The 12455-nt window shown below is 34.7% G+C and overlaps 1 protein-coding gene across 1 annotated transcript in view; it reads right to left on the bottom strand.

Annotated features, from left to right (window-relative positions):
- Nucleotides 1-12455, bottom strand: part of AKAP13 (A-kinase anchoring protein 13) — a 114059-nt gene that overhangs the window by 70157 nt on the left and 31447 nt on the right. The window contains exons 4-5 of the mRNA XM_044665434.1: nt 9963-10333; nt 1115-1310 (exon numbers count right to left, since the gene is read on the bottom strand). Of these exons, the coding sequence (XP_044521369.1) occupies nt 1115-1310; nt 9963-10333 (567 nt within the window). The remainder of the gene's footprint in view (nt 1-1114; nt 1311-9962; nt 10334-12455) is intronic.

Genomic DNA, 12455 nt, shown 5'->3' with positions numbered 1-12455 from the left:
TTACACATCTATTCTATCCCTGTGCCTGGGATGACTTCCTTTTCATGGCCACTTTCTAAAATTCCTTACTTTTCTTCAAGACTCGAATTGAGAAGAATTATCTTCTAAGGTCTTGATCCTTGCTAGTGCCCTTCCTATTTATTTTGTATATACATTTATACATATATTTTGTTTCATCTAATTAAAGCTTCTTAAGAGAAGTAATTATTTTGAGGTTTTTTTTGTCACTTGGTACATAGTAAATGATAAATATCTATGACTAAGTTAATCATGTTTTATTGGTAGGAAAAGTGGTATAAGTACTCCCATAATTCTTACATTAAAAACTAAAACTGTAGCTTAGCTATGGAGAAAACTACAAGCTTAAAAGTTCAAAAGCTTAAAAGCTTAAAGCTTCCCAGACAGAAGCAAGTACAAAAGCAATTAGTAAGCATTTATTACATGTCAGGCATGGTACTAAATGTTGGGGATACAAAGTAAAAAAGGGAAAAAAGTAGAGTTCCTACACTCAAACAGCTCAAACGGTAATAGGAGAAATAATACGCAATAAGCTATATGCAAATAAGATACATATAGGATGAATTGGAGGTAATCTCAAAGGGGAAGCTTGCAAAAATTTAACTGAGACTGGAAGGAAGCCAGGGAAATCAAGAGAAGGAGATTAGGATGGAAAGACTGTAGGCCCAGAGGACAGCCAGAGAAAAAAGTAAAACATTAAACAGGAAAACCCAAAGATAGGTCTTGAACAAATGACTAATAATATTAAAGCTGAAGAAATAAGCTATGGAGGTGTGAAGCATTACTACTATATCTGATGTTAAGAGGCTTCCCAGAGCAAGAGGAAACACACTTAAAATCAAAGCCACTTTCCTAATTAAAGAAGGCCTTGACAGGCAACTCTACTATAGGTAAATTAGGTCAGAATTACTATAATTGGTGAGTCTTGATGTACTACCAAGCTAAACTGGTGTACTGGGCACTATTAAGTGGAACAGAAAAAACTCTTCTCAGGCAGCAAGCCTCTTGCCTAGGGTGGTCTCTACTATCAAGTCAGTTTGAGAATAATAAAATATACTTTCCTAAATTATCTTCTCAGAGCTAGAGATGGACTTACCTGACGGTCAAACATGTTGTGCTCTCTCTGGTCTGACTCCAGGTCCTCTTCAGTGAGGGACACCAGAGAGTCACCACGTTCCTCACCACCAAAGGGACTTCGCCTCAGCTCTTTTGAGCTTGTAGAGTTGGCATCCAAGGCTGAGGAGGGCTTGTTGTTGTCCCCAGCTCCTCCAGAAAGGCCTTCTAAACTGAAACTGAATGAGGGTCACAACCGTTAATCTCTGAACCTCAAAAAAGAAGGAGCCTGTTCAGGCAGCCATTGCCAATTACATATCATTCTTCAGATGTTTGTTGTCATGCTAAGCATGTAGCCAGCCTGAAGAGATGGGTACAAAACACTGGATACCTCTCAACTCAAATTTCCTAATCTCTTTTCTAATCCATCCAAAATATTTGAGAAGGGATAGCTGAGGGAAGGAAGTCTAATTCACTAAATTTTTATTCTTCCAATAGAGTTCATCTTTTGGCTCATAAACTTAGCATTGTAAAAGAAGTTCTGTGTGATTAAATGTATATAACTTTTTCTTGGATCTACTGATTCTGCTGCCCTGATAGGTAAATTACCAAAACACAGATAACAATGTTTGTAATCCTCGGTAGCCAAACATGGTATTTTGGCTTTGTAGTATAAATGTGTTATTATTTATAATCTAAAAATTATTTATTTTTCAGATATAAAAACTGATCATTGAGGGATTATAATCTGGGTCAATGAAGGGGATACACTAAATAAATAAGTCACAGGTATGCTGGAAATCAATATAGCTGATCTACAGTATAATTAACAAACACTTAAACATGTAACACATTTTTATGTTTCCTTCCCCAAGCACTGATGGAATTGTTGAGGAATTTTGAAAATCACAGATCTGGCAGCCAACACCAATGCCATAGGCTTCCTGGGAAATGTTAGTTGCGGACAAACATAAACCACCTTGAAAGCAAAAGCTGCTAATCACCTTTGGCAGAAAGGTGTCCCCTGGGGCTTTAATTTTACATTTTACCACTGTCAAAGAAGAAAGATATACTTAGGAGTTTTGATATTTTGAATGGGAATCAGGAGCCAAATATTTTGGTGAGTTTGGTATAATTTTTGTATTTAAAGGTGCCTTATAATTAGCTTGTTCCAAAAATCTTGAGAATAGGAAAAAAATATATGTTTTTCTCCTGAGAACCGCCTAAACAAGAAAAACAGAAATCTATAAAAATTCTTTTTTTTTTTTTTTAAAAACCCTTACCTTCTGTCTTAGAATCAATATTGTGTATTGGTTCTAAGGCAGAAAAGCGGTAAGGGCTAAGCAATGGGAGTTAAGTGACTTGGCCAGGGTCACAGCTAGGAAGTGTTTGAGGTCAGATTTGAACCTAGGACCTCCCATTTCTAGGCCTGGCTCTCAATCCATTGAGCCACCCAGCTGCCCCCCTCTACAAAAATTCTAAAGGAAATTTCTATAAGATAAACCACTGTTGTCTTATTTTGTATACAGTAATGGATAAAAAAATTCTAGATAAAAACTAATTAGATCTAGGTTTGACTCTATCCGGGAGGGATTACAGTACTTCTACCCCGAAATCAATATAATTAAAGTGTGCACATGTACAAGTATGATGTTTATTAGTTTTTAAGTGTTTTAAAATAAACTCTTTATCCTGTTATGGTACATACTACGTAGAACACAAACCAATTAATTTTCTTAATACTAATGTAACCATCACAAAATGGCATTCATTCTCAGTAATATTTTGAGAAATTTAGACTGAAGATAAAAGTGGAGGCATTGAAAAAGAAATCTGGTTCTTCACTGGATGTGAATTTTAAAAACTTAGTAATCTGTGTCAACCAGAAAGTTTAATTCTGAAATTATTTTGACAAATAGTTGGCTACTCATGAAGGAAGGAATAGGTCAGTGAACTAGAGGTAACATTATGTGCAATTAAAAATCCATAAAAGAAATGAATCGATTTGGGAACAAAATAGAACCACATTTCCTTTCCTTTCTTGGCTCTCTCATTTGTAATTTTTCAAACTCCTAAGATTTTGTTGTTAGAACAAAGAGAAGAACAAAAGGAAAAAAGCAGTCCTACCACAGCCACACATACATTTTTTTAGGTAACACCAATTCTAAAGCCACTAAGGACACACAGGTTGCAATCGACTAATGCCCAAGTCCAGAGCCTCAATTACAACTAGGTCAGTGATGCCAAGAAGAAAGGAAAGTACCTCCCAAATGAGTGCAAGTATTCATAGACAAAGCAGGCTTGCTCATATACATTCCAGCTACTGCAAAACTCCAAGCCAAAAGCCAAGACTGCCACACTTTGCAGGGCCCCCTTTGGCTGCTGGACACGTAATGATACCATACCTTCTACAGTTAAAGTCAGCACTCAGGGCAGCAGAGTATTGTACGCCAGAGGGACACCAGCTCATACTAGGGATATCAAAGGCAGAAAAAGAGATGTGGGGAAAGACCAAGGGGGGGAGGGAGACATTACTAATTTGCAAAAGAAAGGGGCCTAGTTAGAGACAGCCTAACATTTAATTTTCAAAAAAGTATTGTAAAGTTACATTATTTTAAAGACTTAGAAATGGGATAGAGAGATTTTGATATTTCATTTCCTTACTGACCTCCCCAAAAGATCATGTTGGCACCAAAATTTAAGCACCTACAAAGGAGTATATCAAACTGAACTATGGGGAAGAGATTTCAGTTCCATGTCCATCACTTTTAGCCAAGAAGTATCCCAATGGCACAAAGGATAAGATAAGCATTTGGTATACTATACTTCACAAAGCAGTCATCCTGTTTTGTATGGGTTTATCAAGCTAGGATTGAATTTGTATTATTTAGTAATATCTGACCATGCCACCACTCATTCTCATCAGACTAACTTGACATAGAAATGTCACCTAATATTTACAAGGCCTTTTTAGAAATTATCACTACCTTTTCTTAAAAGGAAACCTGCATTTGAAATATGTCTTGCTAAAAATCAAGTGTGTGACTATACATATGTTCTATGTAATCTTCCCCTATGAATATTCTTTTTTTCAAAAAAGTAAAAGAAAGAGTTTGGTAGCTTAGTAGGTTTCCATTTCACCTTAAAGAGCAGGGACACTAACATAATGGTCAGAATTCAGAGCAAATATACAAACAAGCATCAATGGCCAACTCAACAAAGAAGTATTCCATGAAATGCCAAGTTAATCTACAGTCTACCAGTCAACCCATTTTTAATGCAAACCTTAATGATTTTTTTTCCACTTTGATGTTTCTAGGAGTAATTCAGGAAGCTATTATTTTGAAAAAACAAACAAACAAAAGAACTACTGCTGTCTGAGCTTTCAAAGGGCCTCTAAATGACATTCCTGTTTGGGAAGGTAGGTGGGGTATGGACAGCTCCTGAGTAATTGCTCTTAATGTTTATTTAAAGAGAGAAGAGGGACATGAATACAATATATTCAGTCCAGATTTCCTGAATCCTTACCAAGGCAGGTGAGAAAGCTGGAATACACAAGGAACTAATATATTAGCTTCTGACCAAAAATGAATAATAATTAATCTTGGGGAGTAATATGGGAGGGCAGAAAGCAGACGGAGGCAGAAGAAGGCAGCAATATTGAAACAAAAGAGGGAATAATCACTTTCCTCAAAACTGTAAAATAATTAAACTGAAATATCACTTTAATCATATTAAATTTGCAATAAAAAATTCTGGAGGCTACCCAAGGTCTTGGTTCTGTCAAAAAAAAAATACCTAGACATAAACTAAGTTAGACATTGACAAAGTTAGTTCAAGGTTGAACCATAGATATACTTTATATAAGTAGAATTTAAAAAAATTTCCCTCCATATAAATAAATAACTCAATCTCTAACAAAGTAAATTTTCATCTTCAAAGCATGTTAATGCATGTATGGCAAGATAGTCAGCCATAAGATAATATAATGCAATGAAGAGAGATTATCAAATGAATCAGGCTTTAAAAAAATAAGTTGCTACAGACTTAATTTTAAAAATATAGTTAAGATAAGGTGGAATATTTAGATGAAACTGATAATTGTGGAAATGATAACAAAATAAAGACCAGCAACAGAAGTGTAAAATAGCAAAAGTATTCCTGGGATTGGTTTATCCTTTTCAGATACATCTCAGTTAATAGCAATACTTGATATATCATGATTTTCATATAACCTTGGCTCTTTTAAAACCTAAAAAGTATATAATGAATATGGTAACATGCCACATGCTACAACCATTATCAACAATGGTTTCATTTGTTTGTCTTCTAATATATATATATATATATATCTCAAAACCTTACTCTCTTTGGTATTTATGTATGATGGCTGAGTTGCCCCACTCTCAAATAGACATAAATTATATTGAGGCAACTGTCTCCTTTGGCATAGCCAAATTCTTAATTCAAACTTAATGAATGCATATTTATGGAGAGCTTCCCTGACTAATGAGCCAGTCAGGATCAAAAGTATTTGAAATTAAAAGGTTTCTTCAAAAAAAAAAATCTCCCAAGCTAAAAGGGCTAAAGAAAAAGATGTGCACTAAATAGCTCTAAGATAAAACTATAAGAGAAGTTTTATAACCCAAACACAACCTAATAGGGAAACTTATATTACACTTGGAAACAAAAACTTGTCCATAAAATCTGGAATTAAAAGAAACATCCATTTGAAAAACATGGGAAAAATTAGTGTCAGTCTCTAAAGATGACTTCAGCTAAGTTTTTAAATATGCCTTTAAAAATGTTGGCCAGTAAGCTTATATACTAAAATCAATTATCACCCCTGTTAGGAAGCTTGATGTTTACCTTGCACTAGTGGGAGATTCCAGGAATTAAAATGCATAAAGGAAATACTGCTGTATCTCCCTTCAATGCTGCTAAAACAAATAAAGACCACTACCACCAACAAAATCCAAACCAAATTAAAATCAAAATGTATCACTATTCTGAAAGCTGGAGGTTGGAAAAACATAAGACCTAACAAGTCTCTTTATTTTGCTTTCTTTCTGCTGGGGACTGGAATTAGGTAAAGAAGGATGAGTGAAGAGAAAAGAAGAAGAAAAATGAACATGAAAAATTACAAGGAAATAAAAACTGATAGAAAGATAGGCCTGGCGACTTTCTGGCAGGGAATTAAATGGAAAATCACTCAAATGGCCTATAGAAACTAATGCACAAGTTTGCCTATTCTCACAGATCGTGTATAAATTTTATTCCAATCTTACTTCAGCCTTTGAATGGTTTTTGGACTCTACAAGAGAATGTAAGGGTTCTAATAAAATTATTTTCCATGTTAATAACAACTCACAGTAAGAAAAACACCTTTCATTGGGAAAAAAAAGACAAAGTTAGAATGAAAAAGATTATCTTTTTACATTCAAAAAGCTATTTCATACTGAATGATGATTAGTAGTTACATATGAAAGATTCTCTTTTCCTATAATACTCAATTTTAAACTGATTTCCTCTAAACATGGATTAAGCAGAATGAGATGCTTGTTAGTATACACTCAAATGCAAAATGATTAGTTAGTTAAGTTAGCAGACTCTGTACCTTCTCCTATGAATGGGAGGCCTCCTTATAACATCCCCAAGAACTCGCATTGAACTGAAAATGAATCATGGACAGAAGTCAGAAATTGAAGTGGGACACAATGAATACAAATGCATGAAACATACACATATAAAACACAAACTAGGAAGGAAAACAATTCCAATACAGAAGTAGTATATGAAACCTCAAAGGAAAAGAATGAGGATTGAGAAGAACATCCAAACTCAACAAGCCTAGCTTCTTTTTAAAAGAATTTTTTCACTCTCTCCTTCTCAGGGTGTACCCCTGGAAGGTAAATACACCCTAATACTCCAAAATATTAAGTAGAGAACAAGGAATGAGGTATATTAAAATCCAACAGTGAATAGTAAGAATGAAAAAATGCATTCTACTCAAAATTCAAAAATTTTTAAAGGACTTAAAAATTCAAGATTATGACATGTGCATATAAATCTGTACCAATCAGGCAACCAAGGTCATCATCTACTGATAAAACTTAATCCCTCTGTGGAAGAGTGTTATTTAACAAACAAATAATTCAATCATTGAGAAGTAGTCTATCTTCTTACAAATTCAGGCATTCAGTTTCTACAAAATCAAGTAATGTAGAAGTCTTAAAAATCCCATATGTTTAGAATTAACCATAACACCTTTATATTGAAATTTTATTACTCTCAGAAATCCTTCTTTAACAGTTTTTCTATTTTTTTAAAAAACATTCAGCAAATGAGTTATAAATTTATCCTCAGTTACTCATAAATCTACTTTTATCTATATATATTTATTGTTTATTGAATAGACGTGATTATATACACATGTATGTGTATAAATATGGTATATATGTAAATAGACAGGTACAGTGAGGTGGCATAGTGGCTAGAGTGCTAGGCCTGAGGTCATGTGCATCTTCCTGAGTTCAAATCTGGCCTCAGACACTTACTAGCTGTGTGGCCCCTGAGCAAGTTATTTAATGCTGTTTGCCTCCATTTCCACATCTGTAAAATGAGCGAGAGAAGGAAATGGCAAACCATTCTGGTATCTTTGACATGAAAACCCCAAACAGGGTCATGAAGAATCACAACAAAATATATATTCACAAACACATAAAAGTTAGGTATAAGAAATTCCTACACAAGAACAAAAAAATAGTACTAATATTTGGGAATCTGAGACTTGTTTGGTTATTGAGGGATGTACCATTGTATAATCCGTTTAAAGAAATACTAAATTGTAAATATTTAGTTCTCTTCAGAACTGAATAGAGTAAAAATATAAAGGTTACCATTAATAATATCTTTACATGGGAAAATAACACATATAATAAAAATTATTTTAAATGATAACATTAAAATCACTTCAAGTCACTGCAAGAGAACTGAAAGGCTGCCACCAGTGAAACACGTGCCCATGCCCATCAACAAAACAAAATTTTCAGTCTTTGAAGGCCAAGACTTGGAGGAGAGAAGGATCACAATAAAGGTTCTGACTAGGATGAGTATGGTCTTGTTGAAGCCCTAGAATAAAGCAACAATGGAGAACCCTAAAGCTTAAGAGATGTTAGGGCATTTTGAGGAAAAATTAAAGGAGATATCACTTCATACAATTTATAAAACATAACAACCCCAAGAGTTGATACTGATACTGGTTAAAATAGCAAATAGTTCAAAAAGGATTCAGATACATATGAATAATAGATTCAGAAAAGTTATTTCAGTAAGTTCAGAGACAATTCATCACTATTAAAATATCAAGGCAAGTAATGCATATGAGACAAAATCCTTAATCTGCTTTGAAGCTATTATCATAGAAAAAACCTATATTCTTTCAAAGAAAAAGCTTTGAGAACCAACAAAAAAAACCCAACAAAAAACCAACACAACTTGATAGGTAATTTCTTATGTTAGAATCATAAAGTCATAGAACTTGGGACTTGAGAAAAGGTTTTCTTTTAAAAAGGTTTTTAACAACACACAGTTCTGGCATAAGCAAATTTCAGAAGGTAAGATATGAGGAATATTTTTTGTAAAATTAATATTGATCTCAATCGAAAATAAACATTATCGAAACATTCAAGATCAACTAAATTTAAAACATTAAAAATGATAGTACCACATGTTAGAGGAGAAAAGAGGGTCATAACCTAAGGATCCTGCTTCCTCCTTTGACTACAGTTGTGTAGTCTGGACAGTCACTTCACCTGTCCAGATGTCAGTGTATCTATAGGAGGGAGATAATAATGGGTTGGACCAGATGACCACTAAAGTCCCTTCCAATCCTAAAATTCTATGTGAAAGCCCTCTTGTACTTCTCTCATATGAAAGCTAAAAGAGATCAAACGAAAATGTTGTGTGGGGAACAATTTGAATAATTAATAAATTTAAGTCATTGATATTATATGACTAGATGAAGCAAGTAAACCAAAAGTTCTTGGTTACAGGGCAATAAGAAGGATCCCGAGTTTAAATAATTCAGTCATTCAGGAAATGAAAATTCCTTTACAGCTGGAACACACACCAAAGGATATAGGAGCAGGCAATCTCAAGCTACCAAAGAAGCAAAGGATCATAGATTTGGAGATGGAATAAGCCTGAAAGACCATCTAGTGAAATCTGTTCATTTTTCAAAAGAAGAAACCCAGCTTTAGCAAGGTAAACTGTCCTGGATCACACAGGCTGTGAGGGGCAGGGGGCATAATTTACTTTAACCACTATAAATACTGTCAGTTGTGACACCCATTTTCACTTTATTGGTACATGGGGACACAGAAAGAAGATAGGGAAGTTCTCCAGAATTTTTAAAAATAAAAATAAAAAATCTTTCTGCAAGGTATTATAGGTGAGTCAAATCTGATCTCTCATAACGTGGTCCATATCTCAATATAGGAGGTGGAACCTAATACACAGAAGTCGCCATTATTAATATCTTAGTGATAAATTCATTATCAATACCTTAATGATAAATACTATCCAGCTAATACTAAATGCACAAACTTGGGGAATAACTGGTATCGACACTGACATATCAGCCTTCACAAAAACTTTATGTAAGAAATATGTTCATAATTTCTATTAGGCACCTTGAAAAGCCTATATTGGGGCTGTATTTGTGGGTTTTTTTTTAATTCCAAGTCTACATAAAAATATATAATCTATTTAAAGTTCTTGGAAGAAATATGTCAAAATGTTTCAAAACACCTTATCAAACAGATGCCAAAGTCAAAAATACCCTAAACCAGTAGGCAATGTGAAGAAAGAATGAGAAAAACACATCTCACCTTCGGTGATTCATCTCAGCATCATTGGCAGCATTTTTCCCTGGTCCCCAGCTGTGTCTCCGGAAAGGGGACAGAGAACGCATAGAATTCCGCAGGACAGATCTGTTTGTGGGCACTTCAGTGATGCTGTCCATTTCCTCTTCTTCCATTTCACCTGAGCCAGCAGGTTCACTCTCACTTTCCCGTCCCTCACCTCCTACCGTATGGCCATAGAACCCATCCACGCTCTGCCGATCCTTGGTCCTATGCAGGGTCTGAATTTGGGGGAGGGAGATGTCACTGCCATGGGAAGAATGTCGATCCAGGGAGGCTGTATCATCTGTGGAAGAACTGGACCCAGTGATATCACAGACTGATTGCTCCTCTTCAGGCTAAAATAGGAAGGAAAAAAATAAAAGGTTAGAAAACACAGCAGGCTAACAAATAACTAAAAGCAAAAACCACTTAAGACCACTCTGGATATGAAGGAGGCAGCATTTGAGCTGGGTCTAGTAAGTTTCTGAGAGTTTGGTTAGGAGCTACACTGTAAGGATAAGAATAACACATCAAAGACGAAGGCTGGAAAAAAATCAAAGCATGTATTTGGGGAAACAATCCATTTTAGTTGAAATGATGACGCATGAAAGAGAGTAATGGCCAGTAAGGCTGGAAGGGTAAGTTGAAACCAAGGCATGGGGGCCCTTGAATGTTTTGTTAATAAATTTTTAGAATTGGTTCTGTGTAAAAAAAAAAAGTCACTGAATGTTTTTGAGAAGAACCTTATTCAAAAGTCTTAAAGTAGGCTGGAGGCACAAGTACTTCATTACACTCTTCCAAATAGTTAACAATTTTTGGCTTAATACACCCTCATCCAATTTCCTATGTGTGTACTTATTTTAAATCTCCTTTACCAAATTATAAGTGGTTGCTTACATGAATAACTGAAATAGTCTTCATAGGCAATAGCAAATGTTAAAAATAAGGGATTACAATTGTTTTTGCTTCTCCTGATCTTATATGAGGAGAGAAAAGCTCTTACAACCATAAAAAATACTTTAGTTCAATATCTTTTGGCATCTTAAAGTCAACTGAAATCAAATAAAGCCCTGCGGAATCTACATAGTACACATGCTCTTAATGTACGCTATAATTTAGTTATAATTTTCTTTTAAAGCTATAACTAGAAACTAAGATAGTCTTTGAATATAGAACATGCAGCAATGTTAATCTCCCAAGCCCCCCTCCCCCAAAGATTCATTTTGTGGTTATGTTCCCAATGGATATTATAAAAAAATACAGAACAGTTTGTGACAGCACCTGTAGTTTATGTTAAAGGAAATAAATGGTCTCTATCCTGGGGGGGCCAGGGTGAGAGGGCGGAGAGTAGGAATAACTTCCCCTTTTCCTCTCTTCCCTATGGTACTTTATTAAGTAAAACCATTAACCAGAACCACCAGGCAAGTTAATGGATCTCTTGAGAAAGTAGCACTGATGTCTCTCACTGGCAGGCCACTTGATGCCAAATAGGAATTATACACTTTGAGGGCTATGATCTGATAGGATGAGCCACCTGAAAGATAGCAGAACCCTTAATTTGATAGGTAGGTGAATTCAAGAAGATAATGAAGATAAATGCTAATATTGTAACCACATAGACAATTATAAATGTGGACAGTGTCTAAAGGATAACAGTTCCTTCTTGCAAGTAAGTGAACCAGGAGAATACTGGCTGGTCTTTGCTGTCCATTTTCAAAACATATTGATAAAAATGACAATCTATCTCTTTAAATAGATAAAAGTATTTATCTATTTATAATAGTATAATAATATAAAATATTTATGATAAAAATAAATAGATAAAGAGATAAAGATATCTCTTTAGTCAATAGTACAAGATGCTTTCTGGGTTCCCTTTCAGCACAAAATCTATGATTCCTAAGGCCCATTAAGATTGTGAAAAAAATGTAATACTAGAAAGAGTCTCATTTAAAAACTGTTATTGTAAACTCCTCACCTTCTGAGAAAAGGCAGTTTCACTAATTCACATGAAGGTTTTTTTCCTCTCAGGAAGTCTAACTGGGACTAAAAAAAGAGGACTTTCCAGATTTCCTCAAACTAAACCTTCTAAAAAGTTTTATGAAATTAATAACCTCTATTTGTTTGAAAAGAGTAATTGATAACTCTTAGAGAAGGAGATAAGATAAATAACTGAATAGGTGGGAAAGTTGCCAGTTTATTCTAAGGGTCACTTTTAGTATGAAATTCTAGGTAGGATATGAAATTTGCATGCTTTTTTCTCTCTTCTCTTAGTCTCAAGCTAGTATCTTTGCCAAGGAAACCTCAAATGACATCAGAGTTGCACACAACTGAAATGGCTAAACAACAATAACAAAATTTTTTATGGTGATCTCCACACTTTCTTTCACTCCACATATCTAATCAGTTGCCAAATCTTGCTGTCTCGACTACCATCATAACATTTCTTTCTGATCCCTTTTCTCCACTCATTCAGCT

This window comes from Gracilinanus agilis, chromosome 2, assembly GCF_016433145.1.
Source record: "Gracilinanus agilis isolate LMUSP501 chromosome 2, AgileGrace, whole genome shotgun sequence".
Classification (NCBI taxonomy): domain Eukaryota; kingdom Metazoa; phylum Chordata; class Mammalia; order Didelphimorphia; family Didelphidae; genus Gracilinanus; species Gracilinanus agilis.
Note: the sequence above shows the minus strand (reverse complement) of the source record. Positions and strands in the feature narration are given on the sequence as shown.